This window comes from Hyperoodon ampullatus, assembly GCF_949752795.1.
Source record: "Hyperoodon ampullatus genome assembly, chromosome: 19".
NCBI lineage: Eukaryota > Metazoa > Chordata > Mammalia > Artiodactyla > Ziphiidae > Hyperoodon > Hyperoodon ampullatus.
In genome coordinates, this window is record NC_136932.1 from 6,406,268 (window position 1) to 6,421,500 (window position 15,233).

Here is a 15,233-nt window from a genome sequence, read left to right on the forward strand (position 1 = left end):
GATTCTCTGATGATTAACAATAGCCAAGCAACTCCACTGTCATAATAATCATTGCTCTTATCTCTCAAGTGCTGAAGCAATTGATAAGCCAATGCACCCTCATCCACCTGGATCCCATCCTAATTCACTATGGATAAGAATCTCGGTAATTGTGAAGGACCTACTGTATAGCACAAGGAACTCTGCTCAATACTCTGCAATAAACGGGAAAAGAATTTGAAAAATAATAGATACATGTACATGTATAACTGAATCACTTTGCTGTACACCTAAAACTAACACAACATTGTTAATCAAATATACTCCAATATAAAATAAAAATTTTTTTAAAGGAATCTTAGTAATTGTGATGCTACAGATCCCACAGTGCTAGAAATATCTGTGTTGGACAAGAATTTCATGTGAAGTCTCTGGGAAGTCCCAATAAGAGAACTGCAGTGCAGACCCCTAGGTTTGGCAAACTTTTTTTTAAAGGGTCAGATGGAAAATATTTTTGGCTTTGCAGGCCAAGAGGCAAAATCAAGGACATTGCATAGGTACTCAAATAACCATTTAAAGTGTACCCATTTAAACTATAAAAAACATTCTTAGCTTGCAGGCCAAACAAAAACAGGTGACGGGCCAGATTTGGCCCATGGGTCATAGTTTGCTGACCCCTGTTCTAGAGTCAAGGGCATGCTATCTACAGAAGAGAATTATTTGCTGTTAAAAAAGCCACTCCCAGCATGCTACTGGGCCCTAGTAGGGAATGAGCACTTGACCACTGGACATTAAGTTACTATGCAATCAGAGTTGCCCATCATGAGCTGGGTGTTTTCAGACCCACCACATCATAAGGTTGGATGGGCCAAGCAGTGATTCAGTTTAGGATGAAATAGTTCACTTGAGATTGGGCCTGAGGAAGGCCAGAGGGCACAAACAAGTTAGTCAGTCACCCTCACCCCCAGGCCACCTACGTCTACTGCACCAGTGCCTCTTCCTCGGCTTACCCCTATAGCCTCACTGGAGGTTCCCTATGGCCAGCTCATACAGGAGGAAAAATTCAGGCCTGGTTCACGAGGGGGTAGACTTGATAAGCTGGTAAAAACTGAAAATGAACTGCTGCTGAACCACGGCTCACTCTGGGCGGCCGTGGAAGACGGTGGTGAAAGACAGTCTTTCAGGTGGGTAGAGCTTCACGTTCTGGACCTGGGCATCCACTTGGCGTGGAGGGAGAAGCGGTTTGGGGGAAGGACACACACAGATCTCTGGGCAGCAGCAGACCCGTCAGGGGACATGCAAGAGAAAGACTAGAAATTCCAAGACGAAGACATCTGGGAAAGAGGCAAGTAGATAGATCTATGGAGGGCGGCACAGGGCCTGTGGACCATCGTGTCTCACATCAGTGCCCACCCGAGAGCATCCACTGAAATGACCAGGTGGTCAGGATGTCTCACCCAATGGAGGTCAGCTAGGCGCAGTCTTTGGTCACTCCCTACTTGCACTATGGGCCCATGAATAAAGTGACCATGGTGCCAGAGACAGAGGTCAGTCATGGAATCGATAGTCAATCCAGCTACTACCTCTGCTGCACATCTGACTTGTGAGCAGCAGAGGCCATTTCTGAGCCCTGGCTATGGGACCATGCCCTAGGGGACCAACAAGCCACTTGGTAAATTGATTCCATCAGACACCTTCTACCCTAGAAGGGGCATTGAACAATCCTGGTGGGGAGTGGTTCACGTTCTGAATGTAGGCTTTCCCTTCTGCCCGCAGTGCCTCCCCCAGCACTACAGGACGACAGAGCATCTAAGGACGTACAGTGTGTGACATGCCATCACAGGATCCCACAAAACATGACCTCATATCACCTCACACGAGTCAGAATAGCCATCATTCAAAAATCTACAAACAAGAAATGCTGGAGAGGGTGTGGAGAAGAGGGAAGCCTCTTGCACTGTTGGTGGGAATGTAAATTGATACAGCCACTATGGAGAACAGTATGGAGGTTCCTTAAAAAACTAAAAATAGAACTACCATACGACCCATCAATCCCACTACTGGGCATATACCCTGAGAAAACCATAATTCAAAAAGAGTCATGTATCACAATGTTCATTGCAGCACTATTTACAATAGCCAGGACATGGAAGCAACCTAAGTGTCCATCAACAGATGAATGGATAAAGAAGATGTGGTACATATATACAATGGAATATTACTCAGCCATAAAAAGAAATGAAACTGAGTTATTTGTAGTGAGGTGGATGGACCTAGAGTCTGTCATACAGAGCAAAGTAAGTCAGAAAGAGAAAAACAAATACCGTATGCTAACGCATATATATGGAATCTAAAAAAAAAAAAAAAGGTTCTGATGAACCTAGGGGCAGGACAAGAATAAAGACGCAGACGCAGAGAATGGACTTGAGGACACGGGGAGGGGGAAGGGGAAGCTGGGATGAAGTGAGAGAGTAGCATTGACATATATACACTACCAAATGTAAAATAGCTAGTGGGAAGCAGCTGCATAGCACAGGGAGATCAGCTCGGTGCTTTGGTGCTTTGTGTCCACCCAGAGGGGTGGGATAGGGAGGGTGGCAGGGAGATGCAAGATGGAGGGGATATGGGGATATATGCATATATATATAGCTGATTCACTGTTATACAGCAGAAACTAACACAACATTATAAAGCAATTATACTCCAATAAAGATGTTAAGTTAAAAAAAATTTAAAAATAAAAAAACATGACCTCAGACAAGGGACCTGCTTTACAGTGAAGGAGGTGCAGCAATGAGCACATGACCACAGGATCCACTTGTCCTACGAGATACCATGTGTCCCAGAGACCGCAGGCCTAAAAGAATGTTGGAATTAAAGGCGCAGCTAAGGCACTAACTTGGGGACTCACCCTGGAGGGTGGGGTGCAGGATATACTTTGAGCCAGAGGTTCTCAAACAGTGTTTTGTCCCTGACAGCCAGAACACGTGGGTCCGGGAACCTGGGGGAGAGTGGAAGTGGTCCCTATGACCACCACTCCCAGTGGCCCACCTCAGAAATTTGTATTTCCTGTCCCTACGATTCTAGACACTCCTGGACTAGAAATCCTGGTTCCTGGGGAAAGATACTTCCACCAAGGAGAACAGTAAAGGTTCTCCTAAATCTAAAGTTATAGGGGCTTGCAAATTCCCTGGTAGTCCAGTGGTTAGGACCCTGCGCTTCCACTACAGGGGGCCCAGTTTCGATCCCTAGTCAGGGAACTAAGATCTTGCAAGCCACACAGTGCGGCCAAAAACAAAAAAAGCAAAAAAACAAAAAAGAGAAAGAAAGAAAAAGAAAAAAAGAAAGTTATAGGGGCTGCCTGGCCATTTTTTGGTTCGTGTCATTAGACCATCAGGCAAAGAAAGGTGAATTATTAGCAGGGGTTACTGATTCTGATTAACATGAGGGGCTAGGATCACTGCCTCATAATGGGGGCAGGAAGGAGTATTCAGGGTCTGGAACTCAGGGGGATTCACTGAGGTGCATCTTGGGACTTCCTGCCTGGCGATAACCATAAACAGACAGTTGCAGTAACAATAGCCTGACCAAGTGTTCAGACCTCTCAGGAATGAAGATCTAGGTTACTTCACCAGGAAAGCAACCTGGACCAGCTGAAGTGCTGACCAAGGAAGAGGGGAATATAGGATGGGTGGTAGAGGAAGGAGATGAGAAATATCATCTAGGGATTCAGGACCAATTGCAGCTGAGGACCACAGCTTATACCATTCATCCTCCAGGTGTAATTCTTCTTTCTAAGATACTGTGACCAGCCGCCATCTTAAAGAAGCAATGCCAGGCCAGAGTGAACTCCACATGGGGCTTGAGTGCCTCTGAGTGGCACAAAGGGTGGACTGTAGCAGACTGTCCGTGACCTGCCCGCGTCCTCGGCACTCACCATTCTAGCACACGCTGACCGTGGTCCATGACGAGCACAGTTAATCTCTGCCAGGGGACTTTTCCCCAGCGTATGTGTGGACAGGCCAGAGCACGAGTGAGTTAATACCCCCAGGAGCCAAGCTCAGCCAATGACAAACGAAACTGGGAGGATGCCTGCCCCAGCTTCCTCGCCCCTTGGATGGGGTAACTGAAATGGGCTCTAGATTGGTGCATCTCCGACTTTAATATGCATTGAAGGTCAAGGTCCTGGGGACATTGCCAACATGCACATTCCGACAATATAGGTGTTGGGTGGGACCTGAGATTCTGCATTTCTGATAAACTCCCAGGAGATGTTAATGATGCTGGTCCACAGACCACACTTTGAGTTGCAACTGGCTACACTCCCTCCCAGGGGTCCCCAGTAGGACTGAGCCTGTTGCCTAAAACTCCCTTTCATTAGCTTCCTTCTGTTCTCGGTTACCCACTCCCCCACCAAGAGTGCTTCCTGGGATCATCTTCTAAATAAACTACTTGGGTTTTTTTGTTTTTTTTTTTCATGATTGAAATCTTTATTAACAATGCTCTGGAAACACCAAGAATTAGAAGGTGACTAAACCACCCTGAGAATTGAGCTCTTATTTTCCAGAATGATAAACTCTAAACTGGAAATTGAACGTATCAAGCCAGACTCATAACAAAAGTTCTGGGACCCTCTGATCTCATACTGTTTTCTGTCCCTCTCTGCCTGCATGTTTGAGAATCCTGCCTTGGCAAGAGTCAGTCCAACAGCTTCATTTAATGAAATAAACGACTTGTTTTCACATGCTGTTCTGGGGGACCTCTGCCTAAGACAGTGGTGACTTCATTCCTGTTTTACCCTTTGCAGCCAGGCACTGAGTCAGGATCCCAGGAACAGAAAGGATCAGGGAAGGGGGCCTGCCCAAGCATGGGCTCTGGAGGCCTGAGGGCTTGGGTTCAAATCCCAGCTCCACAACCAGCTGTTCCACTCTTGGGAAGGTCACTTCACCTGCCTAGCTGTCAGTTTCACCACCTGACGACCATTTATCAGATCACCCCCCCAGGGGTTGTTGAAATGATTATGTGTTTAATCAAAGCCCCTGACACATAATTCACTACTGGAGCCCATCCTCTCTCCACAGCTTTGCCCCACCAAAGTGCACATGCACACGCACAAAATGCACAGACACACACACACACACGTGCACTCCCTGAGAAAGACAGCAGAGGCTGGACCAGGTAGCGCACAGGTCCTTTATTTCCTTCACCGGCACGTACACGGGCTGGCAAGCAACAGGAGCGTGAGAAGCACCGTGGGGAGGTGGGCAGGTACCGATGGGGGCCCGAGCCCCCCACTCCAGGTGTTTATGAGTAAAGGGTGGGAAAGGGTGAAACATCTAGAACAAGGAAACAAGGGGCACTGAGAAGAGGACGTGGTGGGGAGTGACAGGGCCTTGGGAGGGAGCCTGGACACTCACAGGCCACAGGCCGGGAGGTGGGGAGGGGAGGGAGCCCTGCACCCCCATCCCGGGCAGAGGGAGTCCTCGTCCACACAGACAGATGCTTCTGGTTACACACAGCACTTAGGGACTCAGAAGAAAGAGCCAAGAACCGGGAAAGACGACCAGGTCCCCAAAAGTCACCAAGGACTGGGAAGCCACCTTTGATCTGGGGGTCAAGGGGTGAGGGGCATGTAGTGAGCAAGGTGCTCAGAACAACTTCCTACACCCGGGGCCTGAGCCCGCCCCAGCTCAGAGCCGAGTCTGGTAGCTGGTGGGCCTCCCCCTGGGCTTCTTACACCCCCTGGGCTTCTTACGCCCCCAGGGCCACCAAGTGATCCAGGCCCAGCAGCCACAGCTTTTGCACCAGCTGCAGAACGAGGGCCGGGGTTCCTTCAGCCTGTCCCAGAAGAGGGTCAAGGCTTGGGCCCTCAAGTTCCAGCCCAGGTTCATCAGGACAGCGGGTGGGCTGGTGACAGATCGGGGGTCCGGTTTCTGAGCAAGGGAAGGAAGTCTGGGGAGGGTGGGGCTTGGCCAGGCAGCGGAAGGAGGGGCCTCAGGCTGTCTGTGGGGCCCCTGCAGGCTGCTGGGAAACAGCAAAGCCTGGAAGAGAAGGGGGTGGATGTGAACTGGGGGCCTGAGGACCACAGGTCTGGCCTGGGCAGCAGGCAGGGGCTAGGCCTGGGCAGTTATATCAGAAGGAGACAGTCACCACTGAGAGTTATGCAGGTTGTCCACTGCCCAGCCATAGAGGTCACCATTCACTTTACAACCTGCACAGCCTTACATGGCGACCCCGATGAGGCCACCCAGCAGTGACCAAACGGCCATCAGAGTCAGGGCAGATCAGATATAATGGTGAGGCTGCCAACAGGTTATAAACTTCACAGTTCACCCAGAAGGCCAAGAAGGCACCAGGACAGGGTTAGAGGGGAGGGATGGGTCAGGGAAGTTGTTATGGCATAGCAGTGAAGAAAACGGGTTCAGTGGCCTTGAACAAATTATTTTGCTCTCTGAACCTCCGTTTCCTCTCCAAATGGGGATAATACATACCTACAGGGGTGTGAGGATTAAGGAAGATAATTCGCATCACTAAATCATCTTTGATATCTCCATAAACTCCTCAAGGCAGGGCTCTCACGGCCTAGCACAAGGCCTGTACTCAGCAGGTGTTACTCCCCAATCTTTGGGGCTTCCAGCTGGGGAGAGGAGACCTTAACCACCCCCCATCACCCTGTAGGAGCCCCTAGCCCACCTTCAGACTCACCCAGGGGACTGGTCCGACTGTGGCCCTTGCTGGCAGAGGCTTTCGTCCCAATGGCCTGGGTGGCCCCAGAAGGCCCCTCTTCCTCCCAGGCCCTGGGAGGGTGATTGGCCCTTTCCTCCTCCAGCCTCCGAAAGTCCTGGGTTGGCACCCCCAGCTGCTGCTCCACGATCCCGCCCCCCATGTTTGCTTTGGCTGCTGCCCCTGCTGCAGGGTTGGGGAGCCTTGGGGATGGGGGAGGTGGGGGTGGGGGACACGGGAAGGGGGCGGGCAGAGACAGGAAGCTGAGACACAGTGAGGGGCTACAATCTGCTCCCTGACCCCCAGCCCAGCCCCAGGAGCAAAAAGGGTGAAGATCTGGAATCCTATGTAAACTCCATGTAAATAAGCCTTGGGGCCACAGTTCCCACTGAGGGGGGACCTGAGGTGCCTATGTAAATGATATGCAAAGTCCATGCAAATCAGCACGCTGGGTGGGGCCGGGCTGGGGTAAGTGAGCGTTTGGGGGGCTCACCTACCCTCACCTTTCATCGGCTTGACGACCCGCAGCTTGTCCGGCTGGCCGGAGGGAGGCCCCCACGGGAGCACTCACCTTTCTGGAGCATCTTCTGCCTCAGCTGCTGCCTGTAATGGGCGTCCTGCCAGTTGGCCAGTTGCTGGAGGACATACTTCATGTCCAGGTGGGAGGGGCCCAAGCCGCTGGCCTCCAGGGCTGACGTGACCCCACTCATCCGCGTTGCCTCACGCAGCTCCGGCTCCACCCCTTCCCAGGCCTCCGCCTCCTCAGACACCAGCTCTGCCTCTTCCGTCACCCCCTCGTCAGCCGGCAGCGCCTCTTCTGTGGCCCCCAGCTCCTCCGCAGGCACCAACTCCTCCGCAGGCACGAAATCCTCAGCCCACATCGGCCCCTCCTCTGCCTCGAGCCCCTGCTCCCGCTCCCGCTCTTCACGGCAGTGCAGCTCATGTCTGGGCAGGGAGACAGGAAAGTCTTTCCCTAACCCCCCAGAGCCAGAGCCGCCCCTCTTCACTCCCCCAGGGCATCTCCAGCCACTGGGGCTCCTGCTCTCCGCCCCGGTCTGCACACAGACCTGATGGTTACTCCCCAGTTCTCTCCCAGCCAGGGGAGAGGGCAGCTGGGTACCAGCCTCAAGGCTTCAAACACCCAGAAGAATGGTCACCAATACTGCCTAGGCCCCGCCTTCCCCCAGTAACCCCACCCTGCTGCACGGAACAGACCAGCAGGAATAACATCCCCTCTGCCCCCCTCCTTCATTATTTAACGTTCACAACCCATCCCACATCGAGTTGCCACAGGAACAAATCCATTTTAGTAAGGCCCAGACAGGTCAAGTGACTTGCCCAAGGACACACAGCCAGTAAAGGGATCAAGCTGGGACTCAGTCCCAGTTGTTTCCAGCTCCTAGGCCAGTGCCCATTCGCCTCTCAGCCCCTGGTCAGGTGAAGGGAAGGCTTCAGCCCCCACTTGGAGAAGCCTCAAATCAGACGGCCACCCATGGGGCAAAATTTGAAGGCAAAGGGGGCAGCTCCTTCCCAGAACAACTCTTAGCCCAGCCGGCCCGAGAGCAGGGCTTCTCCAGGGTTGTAGGGCCACAGAACCAGCTGCAGGGGGTTGTCTGGCTGCTGAAATGTGAGGGCAGGTGGGGACTTCCCTGGTGGCGCAGTGGTTAAGAATCTGCTTGCCAATGCACGGGGCACGTGTTCAAGCCCTGGTCGGGGAACTAAGATCCCACATGCCGCAGAGCAACTAAGCCCATGTGCCACAACTACTGAGCCTGCACTCTAGAGCCCGCAAGCCACAACTACTGAAGCCTGCGTTCCTAGAGCCCATGCTCAACAAGAGAAGCCACTGCAATGAGAAGCCCGTGCACCGCAACAAAGAGTGGCCCCCACTCGCCGCAACGAGAGAAAGCCTGCACAGCAACAAAGACCCAATGCAGTCAAAAATAAATATTTTAAAAAATAGGTGAGGGCAGGTGAAGGGGGAGCCCCTGGTCGGCGTACCCCAGATCTGAGGTCTCCTCTGGAGTCACTTCATATTTCCTTCAACATAGAAAAGGGTCTTCACTGTGAAATCCCTGGGACCCCATCATGCAGAAAAATCCCAGGGAGAAATGATGCACCCAGAACGTGTGCACAGAGGAAAGGTGTTGAGTGGAAGGGGCCGAGGACCAATGAGGCAGGATGAGGGGCACCACGGGGGGGAGGGGCGGGGGGAGGTCAGAGCGGGGTGGGGGGTGAACCCCCTCCCACTACCAGAAAGGCTGCTGCCTACCAGGTAGGCAAGAGTGAGTGCAGGGCAGGCAAAGTCTGGGGCCCAGAGTGCACCTTTCCATAAAAAAACACAGGGTCTGAGATAATCCTCCTTATAGACGTTCTGAGCTCCTCAGCCAGGGTCTCCTGGAAATCAGGAAGCGCCTCCTATGGTGGAGAGGGGGGCATCACCAGAAGATCCCCCCACCCGTACCTCCAGGCACAGGAAAGGACTGCGGATAGACCCAGACCGCACAGAGGTAAAAGGCAGGCAGCCAGGGGGCCTCACCAGAGGTACAGTGTACGTGTAGTGGGCGACAGAGCCAGTGGACGCCGGGGCTTGCTGGCGGAGGGTCTTCACCTCCTCCTGGGCCTCAGTCAGCATGCTCCCACACTCGGAGTACTTCTCCCGTAGGTCCTGCAGCTGGGAACCCGCCCACAGGCTCTGCTGGGACCCAGGCACACCCAGCCCAGACGCCTTGCCCACTCTCTCCCCAGGGGGCGGGGAAGCCTGGGCAAAGAGGCAAGAGGCCCAGACTCTAGACCCCCATAATGATGTGCAGGGTGATCCCTGGACTCCACTCCACTCAGACCCCAAATGAACTGCCACCTGCCAGGCCCTGTGCCAGAGCCTGAGGGTGTGGAAAGGGCAGACCCAGTCCCTGCTGCAAGGAGCTCGTCCTCTCAGGAGAGTCAGGCAGCTGCCCAAGGGTCCCAGGTCCCCCACGCTGGGCCAGGAGCCCAGGGGAGCCTCGCCTCATCCTGGAGCTGCATCTGGATTTCCTTCTCCGAAGCCAGATGCTGCTGCAACTTCTCAGCCTCGACCCCGTACTGGAAGGACCCAAGACCAGTGAACTTCACCCCAGACCTCCCTACTCCCGTGCACACCCTGCTTCTGGCAAGTCTTCCCAGGCTCATCGGTGAGTCTTTGGCAGCTCTTTAGAAAAAGAAGTCACGTGGAATAATGCCAAAGAACGTGGGGAGTCACACGGCCTGTTTCCTGGAACACCCTGTGTCTCTATTTGGGCTCGGTCCCCAACTTGGGACGAGGGGACAGGATGAGGCGCCCTCTGATGTCTCCTCCAACACTGACTCTGACACAGAGAGGGGCCTTGGGCCTCTGAGCTCCATGGGGTGGGGGCAGGGAGAAGGAGCTGTGGGTCCCATGGGGCCATGACGGGAGCAAGGAGCCCCGCACACACCCCGACGCACCGACTGGCAGCACTGCTGCAGCTTCATGACCTGGGCCCGCAGCTGGGCAACCTCCCTCTGCTGCTGTTCATAGCTCTCCATCCTGAGTGCCAGCACCTCCGACAGCTCGGCCATCTGCTGGCTGGCCTCTGCTGGGGAGGAGTGGGGAGAGGTCAGCCCTGGTTCCCCGGGCCCTCAGTCTCCCAGATGCCTCCGTCCACCTGCACCCCTCAGCTCGCGCCAAGTACCCGAGGTTCCACAGGGCTTAGCATCCCTCACTCGGATCTTCTTTTCAATAAACATTTATTGACTGACACAGAGCAGGGTGTTGGACAAGCAGTCAGCAAGACCTGGCCCCAGCCCACATTGAGCTCAAGACTAGTGTGGAGACTGAGGGAAAAAGAAATCACAATAGTGCATATTATGGACTAGGATGCAGCAAGTGTAAAGGGTGCATCGGGGGTCGTAGCTGCCGCACCCAGGCCAGCCTGGCAAGGTCTGAGATGCTAGGGCCTCCCCGGGGAAATGGGGCTCGCCCAGCAGAAGGGAAGACAAGGCCCAGGCAGGGTGTGGAGAGGCCCAGAGGACACCAGGAGGGAGTGGCTGGGGCAGTGGGCAGGGCCCAGATCACTAGGGCTGGGGTAGGGAGGGTGGGGTTTATCCTTTGGCCAATGAGGAGTTATTTGGGTGTTTTAGGCTGGGGAGTGACATAGATTTGGCTTTAGAAAACTCCTTTGCGCTGCGTGCAGAAGGGCCTGGAAGGGTAGGAGTGGAGGCAGAGAGACCAGTTAAGAGTTGGCCTGGGCTTAGAGGCAGCTGGGGTGGGAAAAGGAAAGAGACGTGAGCCTTTCCTAGGACGTAGAAGCAACAGAATGTGGGGACTGGCTCCTACTCTGGGAGCCTGGGACCAGGGGGGGGCATTCAGGGAACCCAGGGGGAAGGAAGGCCAGATTTGGGGTGAGCTGAACATCTGTTGACACCTTGAGTATGCATCTCCCCAGCCAGGCCTGAGCTCCTCAGGGACAAATGCTGTGCTGCACTCAGCTTCATGACCACACAGTGCCAGGCACAGCCTCTGCCTAATAATGCAGTGCCTGAGGAGGGAGGGGGGGCCTGGTCTCCGGCAGTTCATGGCTCCCTCCATTCCTCGCTCCCAGCCCCCTCCCTCCCCCTTCTCAAATAACAAAAGGAGACAGGCTTAGCGGAGCCCCAGAGCATCCGTACAGCTCTTTACAGTTTGCACAAAGCACTTCCTCAGCTGTAACCCCTAGCGAGGTCAGCAGGGCCAAGATTATTAACCCCCATTCTCAAGATGAAGTTTCAGAGAGGTTAAGGAACTTGTCCAAGCTAACACAGCTAGGAGGTGTCAGAGCTGTGACATGAACTCAGGTCTCCAGACTCCAAATCCCGGGTTCTTGTCTCTGCTCCTCTGGACAGCCCCCTACCCCCAGTTACAAGATCACGTACAAAACTGCTCCACACGATCCAGGATGAACATCTGTTCCTCCTCCTCAAGGTCATCGAGTTGAGAGACCTGGAGAGCGGGAGAGAGGAAGGGGCAGGGGCGTCAACACCCCCTGCCCACGGGCACGCCCTCTTCCCCCGTCCTCACCTCCTCTCGCAGCTGCTCATTCTCCTCCTCCAGCAGCCGCAGCTGCTCCTGCAGGGCCTCCAGCTGCGGGCAGTCGTGTGACTCTGTCAGAGGAGTCCTAGGGGAGGGAGTGATGGGAGTCAGGGTGCAGGGGCTCGGGGGACGCAGTTCCCAGCCCACCCAGGGCTCCCCCACTGCGGTGACTGCGGCTGGTCTCAGTTAGCTCCAGCAACCCCAGTGGCAGGTACACGGTGTCCCTGTTTGCGAACAAGGAAACTGAGGCTCGGAGAAGGGGCCGCCCAGGTGCAAAGGCAGGACACTTGCGGGGAATTCCCTGGTGGTCCAGTGGTTAGGATTTGGCACTTTCACTGCCGTGGCCCAGGTTCCATCCCTGGTTGGGGAACTGAGATCTCACAAGCTGCGTGGCGCAGCGAAAAATTAAAAAAAAAAAAAGGCAGGACACTCACGGATCTGAGGCTTTGCAGGGATGATCATGCCCCTGCTCTTCTTCCTCCTCCTCTTCTTCATCCTCCTCGTCCTCCTCATCATCATCATCAGAGTCTGAGTAAAGCTGAAGGAGGTCATCCCGCAGGCTCACCTGGTGTCTGAGATGTAAAATCTGGCAGGAGGAAGAGAAGCCCTGGGTCGGGGTATGGGCAGGGGCAGGCACAGATCCCAGCACAGTGGGATGGAGGCCGGCCTGACATACGCCTCCCGCTGCCCTCCCCACCCAGGTACCTCCTCCGTGGCCGAGCCCAGCGTGGCTTCCAGCTTGCTGTTCTCCTCCGTCAGAACACTGTTCTGTTTCACCAGGGACTGGCCAATGCGAGCTGCCGTGTTCAGGTCCTGCTCTCTCTGCAGAGGGACCCCCATCCATGGGGAATATGTTCCTGGTTTCTGGGATCTCCCAGACAGATGGGAGGAGCTAGCGTCCAGAGGAAAGCTAGGCCACTACTGGAGACCCTCTCCATCCCCTAGTTCTCCAAGGTACTAGACAAGAGCCTGCCATGAACCCACTGTGGGACTTGACTCAGTTTCCCCCTATGGAAAAAGAGATCAGACCGGATGGTGCTAAGAGCTCTTGCAGCCTGGACATCCCACATCTACCTGTCTTCCATAAGAGGGACCTCCAGCTTGGCCCCCAGAGAGGTAGCCAGGCAGGAACACTCCTACCCCTACAGACATAATTAAAACGGGAGCTTGGCTAAAGCTGGGGCTGTCCCGGGTAGGGAAGGCAGCACACACCTCCTCTAGCAAACTTAACATCACTTTGACATCTTCTTGGGTGATCTTCTTGACTGGTGGGTGTAGGTCAGGACACAGCGCTGCAAGAGAAAGCGGGAAGCCGCATCAGGAAAAAGGGGGCACATGCTACCTGCCACCCTACTGTTTCCTGCCCTCAACAGCAAGGGTCAGCAACAAGGGAGAAGACTGAGTTCCCTTTCTGCCCCCAATATCCTCTCCATACCCCCAGTAATCGGCACTCCCTTCCCTGCTCCCAGGGCCAACTGGACTCTTGTTTGTTTGTTTGATTGATTGTTTGTTTTTTCTGGAGGGGCCTGGGAGGGGTAAGGAGATCCCAGTCCTACAGCTCCTGGAACCTAGGAGAATGGAGGCAGCTAGCGGAAGTACAGCGCCGACCGACTCATCACCCCTTACCCAGAGGGCAGCCTTGGCCAGCTCACTGGAGCCTCACGGGTCATAAAAACAGACGCAGTCACCCACCCTGCACCTGTTGCGTGAGGAGAGGAGGAGGAGACTTCTCCAGCACTGGGGTAGGGGCCACCTGAGCCTCTAGACCCAATCAGGAGAGCCCCAGCGACCCAGGAGCAGGTAGGAGGGAAGAGGAGAGGCAGCATCTGTCTGAGGCTCCGCCCGCCCCCAAGATTGTTTGGGGGTAGGGGGGGAAGCCCGATCTTGACTCCAGCAGCCAGGAGGTTGGCAAAACCTCCCCTCTGCCCACCCACCTCCCCGTCGCTGGCGCTGCGGGCCAGCGCAGGCTCAGAGCGCACCGGGCAACGCCCTCCCGCAGCCCCCCCGCCCCTCTCCTGGCACTGCGGTAGCCTAGGGAGGGGGGCACTGAGAATGCGCAGATCAGCTGCAGCAACAGGCGTGAAGAGGGGGGCAGGGGAGCGCGAGCCCCGGGGATCCTACCCACCGACGGAAATAGGGAACGAGAGAAGGGGAGAAGGAGGTGGGGAAAAGGGGACCGGAGAGGCGCCGCAGACCATGACTTCGCAAGGGTGGGCGGAGGGGTGGGACTGAGTGCCAGAGGGGACCGGGCGCCCGGATCCGACGGGGCCCCCTCCTGCCTGCTGCTGCCCTAGTCCCACCTGCTCCGGGGGTCCGGGGACCCAGTTTACCTTCCTCCAGCTCCCGAATAAAGGCGGCGCGCTCGGGGCCCGACACCCCAGGCCGCCGGCCGACGTAGGCAGCTGGCGTCTTCCAGATGCCCGCTGCCTTTCCAGTACCCAAGCCAGCGGCCCGGGGGCCAAATGGACCTTGGAATATGAAGCGAGTCCACGGCGCGTCCGAGTTGTCGGGCACGGACTGGGCATTCCCCTGGACTGCCGAGAATGCGGACGCGCGCTGGACTCCTGCCTCCGATCCAGCCCTGGAGGCCGGGCGAGCTCCCGCTGAGGGTCCCGAGACGGTTGCGGATCCGGATCCTGCTGCCTGTCCTGCCGCGGGTACCTGCACAGGGGCGGGTTCAAGCTCGGCGGAGGGCTCTGGAGCGGGATTGGCTGCGGGCGGAGGAGCTGGGGTGACTGCTGCCGGATCGCCGGGTCCAGGCCAGTCGCCGGCTGAACCCTGCCCCAACTCTTTCGGGCGCATCTTGAGTCCGCAGTCGGCCGCCGCAGCAGGGCCTTTATAACCTGTGCCTGGAAGCGCGCCCGCCGGGCCGTACCACGCGCGGGAGGGGGCGGCCGAGGAGCAACTGGTGGTGCCCGGCACTGGCGGGCGCGCAGAAGGCGAGCTAATGGGGCGGAGCAGAACTCAAAAGTAAGAGAAGAGTGAGGAGAAGAGGCGAGCGGAGTTCCAGCTGGTTCCGCGGACTTGGGCTCCGAGTGCTGTCCTTCTCTCCCCTCTCCACCTCCGGAGAATGGTTTTGCCCAAAGCCGCCGCTTCCCGGGGTTTCGGTTTCAGGGACTTGGAAGTCCCTAACTGGGGGCACCCCCTCGCTCCGCTCCAGCCAGAGGCTTTTCGGCTGCCTTCCCTGGATCTGACCTGTAAGTTGGGGCCGTATTGTGTCTCTCCCGCGTGGGCTGGGAGATAAATCCAAACTCCAGTACGGCCTCCACGCGCTGCCCAGTCTGGGGCATCATGATCCCGGCGCTCACACCCCCGGTGTTCCAGCCGCTTGACAGACCTCTTTCTTATTTCTTAATTCGTTTTGTTGCCTTTCCTAGTGCTTTACCTCCGCCCTCATTCACTTTGCCCACCTCATACCACGCTAGCAAACACCTGTTCTTCCGGGAGACCCCCACTTAGGTGTCTC

The 15,233-nt window shown here is 55.6% G+C and overlaps 1 protein-coding gene across 1 annotated transcript; it reads right to left on the minus strand.

The window, feature by feature from the left end:
• Positions 1 to 7,208: 7,208 nt before the first annotated feature.
• On the minus strand, positions 7,209 to 14,569 carry HAP1 (huntingtin associated protein 1; the record flags this gene model as incomplete). The annotated part of the gene is given in 15 exon segments (XM_079725607.1): positions 7,209 to 7,647; positions 8,704 to 8,742; positions 8,975 to 9,008; positions 9,011 to 9,041; positions 9,043 to 9,120; positions 9,242 to 9,463; positions 9,709 to 9,783; positions 10,165 to 10,295; positions 11,124 to 11,237; positions 11,611 to 11,677; positions 11,756 to 11,852; positions 12,202 to 12,353; positions 12,473 to 12,589; positions 12,980 to 13,059; positions 14,098 to 14,569. Coding segments are annotated over 15 exon segments (2,148 nt in total).
• Positions 14,570 to 15,233: the final 664 nt, after the last annotated feature.